The following is a 16753-nucleotide window of genomic DNA, read 5'->3' as shown; positions in this document are numbered from 1 at the left end:
GTTTAGGTTTCTCTACGTTGAAGTTAGGTTCATTTAACTTAGGTTATCATGAGCAAAAACACAAACACACACACACACACACACACACACAAAAAAAAAACACATATACATACACACACACTGTGTGTGTGTTTTTTTTTTGTGTGTGTGTGCGGTTGTTTTTTTGTGTTTGTGTGTGTTTGTGTGTTTTTGTGTGTGCGTTTGTTTGTTTCAAATGTTAAAAGACGCTTACAATGATGATGGAAGGTGTTCAAGGGACTCTAGAGAGTACTTATAGTGTGGTACGGTGAGCTGAATTGCTCGAAAAACCCTAATGAATGAGTTGAAAATAAAATATTTAACGAGAAATGACTGAAAAGTGAGGGGGGGTTGATGACAGTGGTGTGTCACAGGGGCAGTAATAGTGTAACATTGTGAGGTGAAATTCTTAGAGTATCAAACACTAGCAAAGAAAGGGGGACTTCTCTGTTTTCAAAGGGGGTGGCGTCATATGGAGAGCTGATGCTAGCGCGAAAACAGTGTCGTAGCATCATTCCGCTCTGGACAATAAGTATACTTTTTATCGGTTTGGACATCTTCCTTCTCGCAAGATGATCTTCCAAGCTCTCCCATTGGGTATCTTTTCTTAAGATATACATCGCCGTTAATACGCAATACGCATGTGTATGTGCCGTGCTGGAGGTCCATGGGGTCCTTTTAGTCTTGTTTGTGAGATACGCTTGCGTCATTCATATTAGACCCCATGAAAGGAAATCCAGGTGTCTTCCAGAAAAACAATGTATCAATGACTGGAATTTTGCCAGGGCACGAATCTCGCTGGCTGAGCGCTAGAATCAAAATCCCCCCACAGCGCACGGGGTGGATGGTAACAAGAATTTCTGGAAATAGAATTTTCCCCTCCTTTCTGTGTTTTGATATTTTGGTGAGAAATGTACCATAGATTAAGAGAAACCGTTCAGGGGGACTGGACACTTTCTCAGGGGCGAGCAGCGAGCAGTTCGGTACCTTAGTGGATTGAGGCTAGATAACAATAAATATACGCTTGAATCTCCTCCCCCACAGACGATTTCCTCTCCCCAGGAGTCCTCTCCCTTTGTCTTTCCTTAAATTAGGCATGTTATTCTTTATCCTTTTAAAACCACAATAACACCTAAAAACCTACATCTATTATCAATGTATCCTCTGAAAATGGAGGCTACTAGGTGGGAGCTGGAAAATATTGTTAGGATATTGTGAAATATCCATGAATTTATCTTAGTGAAAAAGGGGTATTTCCTTAAAAGCTCTTAGTATGTCTTAAATTTGCATCTAGTATCACTCCCCTCCTTCTCATCCTCCTGTGTTTCAGGCTGGAAGTCTCGGTTTTCTATAATACACGGTTCATTTTGTGTATATTATGATCCCCTCCCTTATATTTTTGCTGAAAAATTTTGTCCTTGGGGTGTGTAGGGCTGGGACAAACCGCTCGGGGGGATTAATCACTTCCTCGGAGGCGAGTAGCAACCACTGGATGGGGGCTGGATAACAATAAACGTACGCTTGAATCTCCTCCCCCACAGACAGTTCCCCTTCTCGTTGAGTCCTCTCCCTTCGCCTTTCCTTAATTAGGCATGCTATTCTTTATCTTTTTAAAGCTACACTAATACCTTACACCCTACACCTATTGTCAATGCATCCTCTGAAAATGGATGCTACTAAAAGAGAGTTGAAAAATATTATTAGGATGTTGTGAGATATTTATGGATCCTCCATAAAGGAAAACGTGCATTTCCTTAAAAGGTCTTAAATTTGCATCTAATATCACTCCCCTCCTTCTCATCCTCCTGGGTTTCAGGCTAGAAGTCTCGGTTTTCTATAATGCATTCGGTTTTCTTTTTGTGTATATTATGATCCCCTCCCTCATATTTTTGCTGAAAAATTTTGCCCTCGGGGTGAGTCGGGCTGGGACAAACCGTTCGGGGGGATTGGACACTTCCTCGGAGGCGACCAGCGAGCACTGGATGGAGGATGAATAACAATAAATGTACGCTTGAATCTCCTCCCCTACAGATGGTTCCCCCTCCCCTAAACTCCTCTCCCCTCGTCTTTCCTTAAATAGGTATGTTATTCTTTATCCTTTTAAAGCTCCAATAACAACTAAAAACTAGCCTACATCTATTATCAATGCATCTTCTGAAAATGAAAGCTGCTAGGTGCGAGCCGGAAGCTATTGTTACGATAATGTGAAATATCCATGAATCTATCTTATTGAAAAAGGGGTATTTCCTTAAAAGCTCTTAATATGGTTTCAATTGCATCTAATATCACTACCCCTCCCCTACCCCCCGGGGTTGCAGGCCGGAAGCCCTGGTTTTCTATAATAAATGGTTCTTTTTGAGTATAGTATAATATGACATTATCAACTTTTATTTTTTAGCTGTCTTTTTTTATGTTTTATTGCTCATCAGTTTGTTTTTATTTTCTGTGTTTTTAAGATTTATTATATGGGACGCGTCTGTCATACCTAGATGTTTACATAATTTAAACATACGTTTCCCCTTTATTAATATCTTGAAAGCAAATGTCCCCTGGAAATAGATGTTTTTCCAAGTACTCGCCAAATTTCGATGTAAACATCTGGTTCTAATGAGTGCCAACAAATGGGGAGTCTCATTTGTCGTGCAATTGTTTATTTTTAGAATATGGTTCAAGATAAATAATATTGAAAATGTCTTCTTAGTTCTCTAGGTTAGAGCCTGTTCCATTGTAAGGGACCTTTCGAGTCCTGGCGGGGTCAAGAAATCTAGAAAAACTGAATTGCGTTCTGAGCGAAAAATGAAACGCCGAAAAAGAAAGGCTTTTCGGTGAATAATGTTGAAATGATATTATCTGCCAGTGATGGATGCGCAATCAGTTTGTACCGCCATTAAGTTAACGAAAAAAGCTTTGGGGTTTTGGGCGAAAAAAAGAAACGCTGAAAAAAAAGACTTTTGGGCGAAAATGTTAAAATGGTATTATCTGGCTGTGATGGATGCGTAATCAGTGTGTACCGTCATTAAGTTAGGTGTAAGCTGTCGTTACGTTACAAGCGGGGATTCCCCCATGGGTTCCTGTGGTAGGGTTGCGCAAAATTACGTCATGCATATTAGACCTGTTCGTTTGAAACGGGGTAAGTTGTATGATGTCATTGGAGTCCAGAGGGGTGAGTCATGGAGTCTTGCCATGTCCGTTCCCTTTAATTAAACAGGTGACTGCATGGTGCAGGTGGGAGGGGCTGGTGGCTCCACTTATTTAGAGGCGAGGGTGTGTCGCATGGTGTAACATGCGCTCCGAACGGAGAAGTGCACCGTGACATCCGAGGGTATGCGCTAGAAAAAGGGGTGAGGGGTTAGAAGCTTATTATTAAAACTCGTGTATTATCCTGACCACATTCCAAAGTAAATATCTCTGGGAAAACTTACTAGGAATGTGTAATAAAATAAACACCTGACCTAAAATTTGAACTCTTGCCAGGGATATTGAACTCTTTCCCACTAGAAACAGGTGTGTCAAGACGTCAGAGGGCTGCGTTTGAAATCCAATGTTATTTTCCCTATGGCTGCCGTGACGTCAGAGGGCATGTTGCATAATACCATGGGAAAAGGGATATGTGTGTTGTTAAAAAACAAAGGGGGTGTCCTTGAACTCTTGCCAAGGACATTGAACTCTTTCCACCTAGAAACAGGTGCAAGGGGCTAGGACTCTTGCCAGCTATCCGCCAGAAACAGGGATGCAGTGATTTCAGAGGGTATGCGCTTGAATTCAATGGGAAAAGGGAGGGCATGTTCTTGAAACCGGGGAGGGCATTCGCTCGGACCTAAAATGCCCCCACTACTGGTATATGTTTCATAATAACCCCATTCCGTTGTATCCCCTTCTTGAAATGAGCAAAATAGCCAAGCGTGGCGCCCTGACTAATATACAAACTTAATAATAAACTTAATCTACTTTCTGTAAAGAAGCAACTTTGTATGTATTTATTTGTAATCTTTTCTTGAAAATGGCTCCTTTTTTTTTTTGAAAAATGGCACCTGGGATTTTCTTACTTTAAAAAACGAGCTAAATAGGTCACGATTATGAGAAAACTCGTTTGGAGCCTTATTTTTTTAAGAAAAATCACTCATGTGAATGACATCATATTTATATACATTGAAAGAGCAAATAAATTCCGTCATTTCTTCCCTGACATTTGTCGTATCGTTTTTAGTGTCTATGACGCATGCAAAATTACACAAGATGGCAAACTGCTCTAAACAGCTAAGGAAACAAGTATGGAATAAGAAACAGTAAAAATCAAATTGAATTGCAAACAAAAATATTGCCCAACGAAATTGGCGGTTAGAAGACAAAGCAAAATTACAATAAAATAAAGTAACGTGTTAGTTTAGCGTGCGTGAGCGGTTAGAAGACAAAGAGATAATGAGGCACGAAAATGAAACGCACACAAGATCTGCAGCTAAATGACATTTGACAACCGACGTCGCACTGAACACATTGAATTGTAAATGAAATCTGAGGTTAGAATAGAAGCAACAGGGCGAATCACAACGGGTCCCAGAAGAAAACGAATCCCATAACATGATTGATTCTTTGATGCGTTAACAGGAAGAAGTATTTCAACACACGAAAGAATTATTTAACTTAAGAGTTTAAAAATAATGAATAACGAATTTATATATTCTCTTTAAACGAACAACTACGTATTTATTTATGTTTGTATGTATGTCTATTTTTTCTTGAAAATGATTTTGTATGAATCCGAACAGCTAAACCAAAAGGGTTGGGAAAATAGTGGATGTAATGATGCATGAAAATGAAGCGCAAACCAGATATGCGGCTAAAAGACATGTGACAACAAGCAGCACTATGAATCTCAAATGAAAATACTGCTGAACAAAATCTGCGATTAGAAGAAAACTGACAGGGTTGATCAAGTCGCATCGTAAATGCAATCTGTGGTTAGAAGAGAAGCAACACTGAGAATCACTACGAGTTCGAGAAGAAAACAAATCCTATAAAAGGATTATTGTTTGATACATTAACAGGAAGCAGAAATTAAATTCTCGCCAGAATGCCTTATATTACGCTAATAAATGATTATAAAGTCAGATATATACGAGCCTGCCGAGTGCCGGGGCCCATGTCAAGCCTAGACACCCGGCACTATACAATGTTCTGTATAGTATACAAAGATTTTATGGCCTCAAAATTTATATGTTTCACTATTGCTTGTGACAAAAGAGCCATTTTACAGCTTTCTATAAATGCTTTAAGATTCGAAGCGACATTGAAATAAGCACATAGTTCTATGAATGAAACCAGGTGCATGCTCAGGATATTCAGGCTCCCCCGGCCCGCCCCCCCCAAATAGACATCTCTAGGGGGTTTTCTGTCAGTTTCTAGTATCACTCCTTTATTTTAATCTCCCCTCCTCCCCACACCCAACGACCTTGTTAAGGCAACCCTAGATGAGACCAGGTTAAAGTTTTAGCACATTTTGAAAATTTCTTCTTGAAAGTGTGTTTTATGTCACGAATTGTAAACAAAACGCCTGCGTACTATTTTTTCTTTCAATACATCGGTAGCAAGTCTGTTTTTGTTATACATACAAGTCTGTTCTATTCTTTATGAGATAAAGCTAAAAGAATCATGGCTGTCTAATCGTATTTTACAGCTCTTCATTGTGCAGCCAGTCGTGGCTTTACGGATTGCGTTGAGGCGTTAATCGGACTATGTGGCGTTTTCGTAGATCCTCCGGACAACCAAGAAACAACACCTCTTTTTTACGCAGTCAGTCTTGGTCATTCGGAATGCACTGAGGCGTTACTAAGGTTTGGAGCTGATCCAAACTATCGTGATTTAAAAGGAAGAACGTAAGTCCAGCTATATCAGTCATTGAGATAATTAACAATTAGAGCTATATTGTTCAATACGTACTTCGAGTATGCATACATAGTTTAGTCTCCTAATTTTGATAAGTGAAAACTTGGATTTGCTTAGTCCGTGTCCTCATGTGATCCAAACAAAGAATTAGGGTCTAGGCAATATCATGTTGGGCGAATCACAACACTTTGTCAAAAAAGAAAAAAAAGACGATTGGTCGCAAATGATTTTTCCTTAACAAAGATGTTTAGCTGAGCACGCGTGTGAGTTCAGCTTTAGTAAATAGTAAAAAAAAATATTCTAGTATAAGATTATCGGAAAGACCGAAATACAATCCTGCGGAGGATCTAAAGCCTTTCCTAAGCTACCCTATTGCTGAATTCACAGCCAAAGAGAATTGAAAGCTTTAAAGAGTTAGATCTTCGGTGATCCAAAGAGGAAGATAGTATTAATTAATTAGCCTATTTTGTTTTCAATTTTCTTTTCGCCAAAATCTAGTTTGCACAAAGTAGGCCTAGGTTAGATTTGAAAAGTTTGGCAGTTTAAGTAGGCTAGTCGTATTTAAGCTGGTAGGCCTACTAGTGACATCATTCTACTTAAATAATCCTCCCCCTCCATTTTAGAATAAATAAAAAGACAAGTATGCTGCAATTAAGGGTTAAACAGAATCACCAAATTCTATATGGTGTTGGTGGATTTTCTTTTCGACACTAACCCCAGTTTATATTCTTGTGCCTTTCTATATTCTTTGATCACAACTTCTAATTCTGGAAAAGGAAGCACTTAAACTCCAGAACAGCTGTAAATGTCATTGAGTGTACTATCTACTGTCTGTATGATGTTCCACTTTTCTTGCGACCCAGATAATCTCGGAGACCACACTGCCTTTCCATGACGATAAATAAATAAAAGTTCAAATAGGTATCAAATCATTTTAATAGACAGTGATTTTCACAAACAGTGATAAAATTCCACAAAAATACTATATATTTCGGTCACACATGCAGTGACCGAAATATCTAGTATTTTTGTGAAATTTTTCACTGATTGTGAAAATCAGTGTCTATTAAAAGGATTCAATCCCTAGTTGAACTTTTATTTATTTATGGTCTTACGACCCAGTTTAATACTTCAATTTTGTTTTAAGATACATATGATCTGCTTTAATCTTTTTTTTTTTTTTTGAATAGCATAAATTGTAAAGAATGATTATCGTTACTACCAATCGATAAGCTCAATTTATTCGATATTTGAATAAAATATTATTTATTTTGCGCTTGTGAAAGAAAATAAATAAGGTTAAAAAGTGAAGGAAAAGTATTAAGTTGTTTTGCACAATTGGCTACAATTAATTAGTAAAAAACGGTTTTTTTGAGAAATTTTAATTCTATAAACTTAAAAAACAAAAGTTTTTTCCACAACAAAAATTAAAGGGCGGTATTAAACTGAAGACGAGTAGAAATAAAGTATAATAATAGAGTCGAAATAAAGTCCAATAAATCACAATCGTTGAGACAACTTACTCTATTCTATATTGAAAAAAATTTTGTCTTTCTTTAATGTGCAGTTTTTAAAGGAATTGACTTTAAAAAAAAAAGGAAAAATATTTAGTTTTTATGAGCAATTGGCTAGAAATTGTTAATAAAAACAATTTCTTTTAAGAAATACGTGCTGTAGAAAGGTTATATTAAAAAAAAAGAAACATGAACGAAAAATCAGCAAAAAAAGCAAATGGCACCAAACAGCTTGTAAGCTTCGCTTTCTTTTGAAGGGGTACTAGATATACGAGCTAGTGCCCTTTTTAATAGTCGACAGTGATTGGAGGGCAACTAAACCCCCTCTCACGCCAACATTTTCCCAAACACATCCAATCAAAATTTTTAGATAGCCATTTTGATCAACGTAGTTAAAAGTTTAAGAAATTAGGTCTCTAAAGATGGTAACTCCCTCAGAGCCCTCAGGGCAAGGGTTATAAGTTATGCCCTGGGGGCATATAAGGCTTTTATAGATACTGATGCTGTAGAAACTACAAAAAGGGCTAACTCGATTGGAAATTAGAAGGGTCTGTGCCCTTTTCAATAGTCGAAAGTGATTGGAGGATAACTAACACCCTTCTAAAACCCACCATTTGCCCAAACACATCCAATCAAAATTTTGAGATAGCCATATTGTTCGAAGTAGTTAAAAATCCGGAAATTATGTTTTTGAGGATGCAACTCCCCCTGCAGCTCTCGGGGCAAGGTTTGTAAGTCATGCCCTGGGTGCACATAAGGTTTTTCTTATAGAAATCGTTGTCGGTAGAAGCTTCAAATGGGAATCATTCGATTGTAAATTGAAACAGCTAGTGCCCTTTGTAATAGTCGAAAGTGATTGAAGGTTGAGTAACCCTCCTCTCGAGCCCATCATTTCCCAAAACACATCCAATAAAAATTTTCAGATAGCCATTTTGTTCAACGTAGTTGAAGGTCCGGAAATTATGTCTCTGAGGATGGCAACCCCCTCAAAGCCCTCAGAGCAAGGGTTTTAAGTTTTGCCCTGGGGCATATAAGGTTTTTAGAGAAAGCGTTGTCGTAAAAACTTCAAAAGGGCTCATTCGATTGGTAATTAAAAGGACTAGTGCCTTTTGTTCTGGGTACCCGGCTGACTGACCGTATTTCAAACAATAGGCTATACGAAAAATGTGGTTCAATACTGCTTTCTAGGTCTATAATGAAAGAAAGGTTGAGGTGGTTAGGGCATGTTGTGCGGATGAAGTATGACAGATTGCCGAAGATTGTTCTTTTCGGCCAACCATCTAGGGCTAAACGGAAAGCAGGTCATCCCCGTCTGGGGTGGGAGGACGTCATAAAGAAAGATTTAAAGGAAATGGGAACTTCGTGGGCGGGTGTAAAAAGGGAGGCTTTGAATAGATTGGGGTGGAGGAGGAGCGTGCGTAGCTGTGTTGGCCTCAGGCGGCTTGGTGCTGCGATGAGTTGTTCGAAGTAGTATTAGTAGTGCCTTTTTTAATAGTTGGAAGTGATTGAAGAGCAACTAACGCCGCTCTCACGCCCACCAATTCCCCAAACACATCCAATCAGAATTTTGAGATAACGATTTTGTTTAACGTAGTTGAGAGTTCTGGAAATTAGGTCTTTGAGGATGACAACCCCTTCACAGCCCTCAGGACAAGGGTTGTAATTCATGCCCTGGGGGCATATAAGGTGTATATAAAAAGCGTTGTCGTAGAAACTCAAAGAGGGCTCATTCGATTTGAAATTGAAAGGGCTAGTGCCCTTTATAGTAGTCAAAAGTAATTGGAAGGCTTGACATTTCTATAGTAAAGATTGATGTGGGTACAATGTATTATTTTTGTTCTTTTTAGACCAGGGCACTTCGTGTCGAAGGAGTTGTCGTAGGAACTTCGAAAAGGGCTTATTCAATTGAAAATAGAAAGGACTAATGCCCTTTTTAATAGTCGAAAGTGATTGGAGGGCAACTAATCCCCCTCCCACGCCCACCCTCCCATTTGCCCATTATGTTTAAAAACTAAATGTTGCCTTAAGATTAAATCAAAATCCACTGTGTTAATTCTAATTCCCAATAAGGGAATTAATTCCCAATATCAACTAGAAACAAATTTTCCACAAAATAAGTTTTTCAAAGAAAAGTAAAGAACTCCATTAAACCAAAAATGAGCCAAAATAAAATAAAAAAATCTACCAACCTTGAAACTATCGCAAATCAGCATCGATAAATAAATGAAACCCAAAACGAACAGAAATTACAATAAATAACCGAGTCAAACTCAAAACGAGCAGAAATTGACATGAGTAAGGCTCAAACCCCTATGCCTTCCCAGGGCCAGAACATAACTTGCACTTTACTGAAATTAAATAAAAAAAACAAGTTTTTTAAACTGAAGGTAAGGAGCGACATTAAAACTTCAAACGAACAGAAATTATTCCGTATATGAAAGGGGCTGTCCCCTCCTCAACGCCTCGCTCTTTACGCTAAAGTTTGACTCTGTCTCACAACTTTATTTTTTAAAACAATAAAAAACTTTAGCGTATAGAGCGAGGCGTTGAGGTGGGTACAGCCCCTTTCATATACGTAATAATTTCTGTTCGTTTTGATTTTTAATGTCGCTCCTTACTTTCAGTTAAAAAAACTTGTTTTTTTTATTTAATTTCTTATCGTTTTTTAGTTAATTCAGCTTTTATTTTGGCTCATCGTCATTGAATAAGTAAACAAAATTTGATAAAAATTTTACTTTTCTTTTACTAAATGGCTGTCTCTAAATTTGCTTCTGACGTAATTTACAAATTAACTTACGTAACGAACTTCTATATTCGCATATTTTTCTTCTGGCAAAAAATACAAAGTTGCAGATTTTTGCAGATATGAGCTTGAAACCTATGTTGTAGGGTTTTCTGATACGCTGAATCTGACGGTGGGATTTTCATTAAAATTCTTTCACTTGTAGGGGATGTTTCCCCCCTCTTTAAAAAATTAGGTAAATTTTCTCAGGCTCGTAGCCTTGATGAGTAATACTAAACTTAATAAAATTTATCTATTTAGAATCAGCATTATAAGCCCATTCTTTTGATACATTTATTGACATCAAAATTCCGTTTTTAAAAGTTTCGACTACTATTGAGCCGTATCGCTTGTTTTTATTGTTTTTTTTTATTGCGTATATGTTATTACGTATATGAGGGGGTACTCCCCTTATTCCGTATATGAAAGGGGCTGTCCCCTCCTCAACGCCTCGTTCTTTACGCTATTTTTGACTTTCTCACAACTCTATTTTTTTAAACAATAAATAAACTTTAGCGTAAAGAGCGAGGCGTTTAGGAGGGGACAGGCCCTTTCATATACGGAATAATTTCTGTTCGTTTTAAGTTTTAATGTTGTTCCTAACTTTCAGTTAAAAAAATTTTTTTTTTATTTAATTTTTGAACGTTTTTGAATTAATCCAGGTTTTGATTTTGGCTCACCGTACATGAATAATTAAAACAAAATCTGAATATTAATTTTACTTTTATTTGATTAAATGGTTTTCTCGAAACATGTTTAATTTCATTTACGAACGTTTTTATTAGTAGTAAATATACGTAACTTACGAATTAACTTACGTAACGAACTTCTATATTCATATATTTTTAATACGTATGTTAGAGGGTTCACCCCCTAGTTAATACCTTGCTTTTTAAGCTGAAGTTCGAATTTTGTTCCAATTCTTTAAAAATGACCCATTAATCACAAATGCCGTTAATTAGAATAAATAGCTCTTATGAAAGTACTAAATAATCTTTGACTTAAAGAGCTTGGTATTGACTAGGGGGTGAACCCAATAATATACGTAATATTTTTTGTCGTTTTAAGTTTTGATGTTGCTCCTTACTTTCAGTTGAAAACTTGTTTTTTTTTATTTAATTTCTGATCTTTTTTTAAATAATGCTGGGAAATCTGGCGCCCCCTTCATAGCAATGTCCCTTCCCCCATGAAAACTTCCTCCATGGAAAGATCCTCCCACATAACCCCGAACCCCCCCACCCCCACTACCAGAAAAAATCCCCCCTGAAAACGTCTGTATACTTCCCAATAACCAATACTATATGTAAACATTGGGTAAAGTTCATAACTTTCAGCCCTCCCCCCAGGGAGTTTGGGGGATTAAATCATCCTAAAAGACATAGTTATCATATTTCCGACCATGCTCAGCAAAATGGCCATCCCAAAATTTTCATCAGGTGACTTTGGGAAAAAATGAATGTGGGAGGGGGCCTAGTTGCCCTCCGTTTTTTTGTCACTTAAAAAGGGCACTAGAATTTTTAATTTTCGTTCGAATGAACCCTCCCACGATATTCTAGGACCACTGCGTCGATACAATCACCCCTGGAAAAAAAAACAAATAAACAGGCATCCGTGATCTTTGTTCTGGCAAAAAATGCAAAATTCCACATTTTTGTAGATAGGAGCTTGAAACCTCTACAGTAGGGTTCTCTTATACGCTGAATATGATGATGTGATTTTCATTAAGGTTCTATAACTTTTAGGGGGTTTTTCTTCCCTTTTTTTCGAAAATCAGCCAAATTTTCTCAGGCGCGTAACTTTTGATGGGTAAGATTAAACTTGATAAAACTTATATATTTGAAATCAGAAATAAAATCTGATTCTTTTGATGTATATATTGGTATCAAAATTCCGTTTTTTAGAATTTCGGTTACCATTGAGCCGGGTCGCTCATTACTTACAGTTCGTTACCACGAACTGTTTGAAAAATACAAATGAATGTGCATTGTCAGTTTAATATACATTTAGTGATATTTAGTATTCAAAATGTTAATATTATTTGATTTATTAACGTTATAAAAGTAAAAACAGTTTTCGGAAGTAATGGGGGCCACATTAAAAAAAAAACACGAATGAAAAATCAGCAAAAAAAAAAACAACAAACGGCATCAGACGGCTTGTAGGCGTCGTTTTTTCATGAAGGTGTACTAGGTTTACATATGCAGTTACACAGTTTTCGGCAGTAATGGGGGCCACATTAAAAAAAGAAACATGAATTAAAAATCAGAAAAAAAAGCAAACAGCATCACACAGCCTGTGGGCTTTGTTTTTTTGTTTTTTTATTGTGTACCAGGTGTACATATGCAGTTACACAGTTTTTGGCAGTAATGGGGGCCACATTAAAAAAAGAAACATGAATGAAAACTCAGAAAAAAAAAGCGAGTGGCATCGGGCAGCTTGTAGGCTTAGCTTTCCTTTGAAGGGTTACTAGGTGTACATATGCAGTTATACAGTTTTTGGCAGTAATGGGGGCCACATTAAAAAAAGAAACATGAATTAAAAATCAGAAAAAAAAGCAAACAGCATCACACAGCCTGTGGGCTTTGTTTTTTTGTTTTTTTATTGTGTACCAGGTGTACATATGCAGTTACACAGTTTTTGGCAGTAATGGGGGCCACATTAAAAAAAGAAACATGAATGAAAAATCAGAAAAAAAAAGCGAGTGGCATCGGGCAGCTTGTAGGCTTAGCTTTCCTTTGAAGGGTTACTAGGTGTACATATGCAGTTATACAGTTTTTGGCAGTAATGGGGGCCACATTAAAAAAAGAAACATGAATGAAAGCTCAGCAAAAAAAAAGCGAGTGGCATCGGGCAGCTTGTAGGCTTAGCTTTCCTTTGAAGGGCTACTAGGTGTACATATGCAGTTATACAGTTTTTGGAAGTAATGGGGGCCACATTAAAAAAAGAAACATGAATGAAAACTCAGCAAAAAAAAAGCGAGTGGCATCGGGCAGCTTGTAGGCTTAGCTTTCCTTTGAAGGGCTACTAGGTGTACATATGCAGTTACACAGTTTTTGGCAGTAATGGGGGCCACATTAAAAAAAGAAACATGAATGAAAACTCGGCAAAAAAAGCGAGTGGCATCAAGCAGCTTGTAAGCTTAGCTTTCCTTTGAAGGGTTACTAGGTGTACATATGCAGTAATACAGTCTTTGGCAGTCATGGGGGCCACATTAAAAAAAGAAACATGAATGAAAACTCAGCAAAAAAACGAGTGGCATCGGGCAGCTTTTAGGCTTAGCTTTCCTTTGAAGGGTTACTAGGTGTACATATGCAGTTACACAGTTTTTGGCAGTAATGGGGGCCACATTAAAAAACGAAACATGAATGAAAACTCAGCAAAAAAAGCGAGTGGCATCGGGCAGCTTGTAGGCTTAGCTTTCCTTTGAAGGGTTACTAGGTGTACATGTGCAGTTATACAGTTTTTGGCAGTCATGGGGGCCACATTAAAAAAAGAAACATGAATGAAAACTCAGCAAAAAAAAAGCGAGTGGCATCGGGCAGCTTGTAGGCTTAGCTTTCCTTTGAAGGGCTACTAGGTGTACATATGCAGTTACACAGTTTTTGGCAGTAATGGGGGCCACATTAAAAAAAGAAACATGAATGAAAACTCAGCAAAAAAAGCGAGTGGCAACGGGCAGCTTGTAGGCTTAGCTTTCCTTTGAAGGGTTACTAGGTGTACATATGCAGTTATACAGTTTTTGGCAGTAATGGGGGCCACATTAAAAAAAGAAACATGAATTAAAAATCTTAAAAAAAAAGCGTCACAGAGCCTGTGGGCTTTGTTTTTTGTTGTTTTTTTTATTGTGTACTAGGTGTACATATGCAGTTACACAGTTTTTGGCGGTAATGGGGGCCACTTTAAAAAAAGAAACATGAATGAAAACTAAGCAAAAAAAGCGATTGGTATCGGGCAGCTTGTAGGCTTAGCTTTCCTTTGAAGGGCTACTAGGTGTACATATGCAGTTACACAGTTTTTGGCAGCTTTCCTTTGAAGGGTTACTAGGTGTACATATGCAGTTACACAGTTGTTGGCAGTAATGGGGACCACATTAAAAAAAGAAACATGAATCAAAAATCAGAAAAAAAGTAAACAGCATCACACAGCCTGTGGGCTTTGTTTTTTTTTTTTTTTTTTTTATTTTGTACTAGGTGTACATATGCAGTTACACAGTTTTGGCGGTAATGGGGGCCACTTTAAAAAAAGAAACATGAATGAAAACTCAGAAAAAAAAGCGATTGGTATCGGGCAGCTTGTAGGCTTAGCTTTCCTTTGAAGGGCTACTAGGTGTACATATGCAGTTACACAGTTTTTAGAAGTTTTTGGCAGCTTTCCTTTGAAGGGTTACTAGGTGTACATATGCAGTTACACAGTTGTTGGCAGTAATGGGGACCGCATTAAAAAAAGAAACATGAATCAAAAATCAGAAAAAAAGTAAACAGCATCACACAGCCTGTGGGCTTTGTTTTTTTTTTTTTTTATTGTGTACTAGGTGTACATATTCAGTTACACAGTTTTTGGCAGCTTTCCTTTGAAGGGTTACTAGGTGTACATATGCAGTTATACAGTTTTTGGCAGTAATGGGGACCACATTAAAAAAAGAAACATGAATGAAAACTCAGCAAAAAAAAAGCGATTGGTATCGGGCAGCTTGTAGGCTTAGCTTTCCTTTGAAGGGCTACTAGGTGTACATATGCAGTTACACAGTTTTTGGCAGTTTTTGGCAGCTTTCCTTTGAAGGGTTACTAGGTGTACATATGCAGTTACACAGTTGTTGGCAGTAATGGGGACCACATTAAAAAAAGAAACATGAATCAAAAATCAGAAAAAAAGTAAACAGCGTCACACAGCCTGTGGGCTTTGTTTTTTGTTTTGTTTTTTATTGTGTACAAGGTGTACATATGCAGTTACACAGTTTTTGGCGGTAATGGAGGCCACTTTAAAAAAAGAAACATGAATGAAAACTCAGCAAAAAAAAAGCGATTGGTATCGGGCAGCTTGTAGGCTTAGCTTTCCTTTGAAGGGCTACTAGGTGTACATATGCAGTTACACAGTTTTTGGCAGTTTTTGGCAGCTTTCCTTTGAAGGGTTACTAGGTGTACATATGCAGTTACACAGTTTTTGGCAGTAATCGGGACCACATTAAAAAAAGAAACATGAATCAAAAATCAGAAAAAAAGCAAACAGCATCACACAGCCTGTGGGCTTTTTTTTGTGTGTGTGTACTAGGTGTACATATGCAGTTACACAGTTTTTGGCAGTAATGGGGGCCACATTAAAAAAAGAAACATGAATGAAAACTCAGCAAAAAAAAAGCGAGTTGCATCGGGCAGCTTGTAGGCTTAGCTTTCTTTCGAAGGGGTACTAGGCGTACATATACAGTTATACAGTTTTTGGCAGTAATGGGGGCAGTGGCGGACCCAGGTGACGGGGGTGCCCCGCCCCCCTCACGTAGTCTAAAGTAGTGTAATTTACTTAATTAACGGAAGATTGCGTTAATTAAACTTGTTCCTAATGCACGTTTATCGGATCAACATATTTTGCACCCCCCCCCCCCCTAGAAAAATTCTGGATCCGCCCCTGAATGGGGGCCACGTTAAAAAAAAAAGAAACATAAATGAAATATCAGCAAAAAAACAAATGGGATCTGGCAGCTTGTAAGCTTAGCTTTCTTTTGAAGGGGTACTAGGTGTACATATAAGGTTTTCGGGAGTAATGGAGGCCAGATCAAAAAAAGAAACATGAGTAAAAATAAGTAAAAAAATGCAAATGACATCGGACCGCTTGTAGGCTTCGTTTTCTCTCTTAGGTGTACTAGGTTTACATATGCAGTTACACATTTTTTGGTGGTAATGGGGGCCAGATTAAAAAAAAAAAAACATGAATGAAAAATCAGCCAAAAAAAGCAAATGGCATAGGGCAGCTTGTGAGCTTAGCTTTCTTTTGAAGGGGTACTAGGTGTATATATGCAGTAATACAGATTTCAGCAGCAATGGGAGCCAGATAAGAAAAAAAGAATTACGAATCAAAAGTCAGCAAAAAAAGGCAAATGCCATCAGGTAGCTTGTCGGCTTTGCTTTCTTTTGAAGGTGTACTAGGTGTATATATGCATTAATACGGTTTTTGGTGGTGATGGAACCAGATTAAAAAAAAAGAAACACGAATAAAGTGTCAGCAAAAAAAATCAAATGGCACCGAGCAGCTTATAGCCTTCGCTTTCTTTTGAAGGGGGTGCTAGATGTACATATGCAGCTATACAGTTTTTGGCGGTAATGGGGTCAGATTAAAAAAAAGAAACATGAACAAAAAATCAGCGAAAAAAGCAAATGGCACCGAGCAGCTTGTAGGCTTCACTTTCTTTTGAAGGGGGTGTTAGATGTACATATGCAGCTATACAGTCTTTGGCGGTAATGGGGTCAGATTAAAAAAAAAAGAAACACGAATAAAATGTCAGCAAAACAATCAAATAGCACCGAGCAGCTTGTAGCCTTCGCTTTCTTTTGAAGGGGGTACTTGG

At 37.7% G+C, this 16753-nt stretch overlaps 1 protein-coding gene across 1 annotated transcript in view; it reads left to right on the top strand.

Annotated features, from left to right (window-relative positions):
* Nucleotides 1–16753, top strand: part of LOC148950125 (uncharacterized) — a 344013-nt gene that overhangs the window by 292963 nt on the left and 34297 nt on the right. Inside the window, exon 7 of the mRNA XM_089091784.1 lies at nt 5693–5891. Coding sequence (XP_088947910.1) covers nt 5693–5891 — 199 coding nt within the window. The remainder of the gene's footprint in view (nt 1–5692; nt 5892–16753) is intronic.

Source organism: Artemia sp. Qi Xiang Cuo, chromosome 7, assembly GCF_049724085.1.
Source record: "Artemia sp. Qi Xiang Cuo chromosome 7, ASM4972408v1, whole genome shotgun sequence".
NCBI lineage: Eukaryota > Metazoa > Arthropoda > Branchiopoda > Anostraca > Artemiidae > Artemia > Artemia sp. Qi Xiang Cuo.
This window is presented reverse-complemented; position numbering and strand designations above follow the sequence as displayed.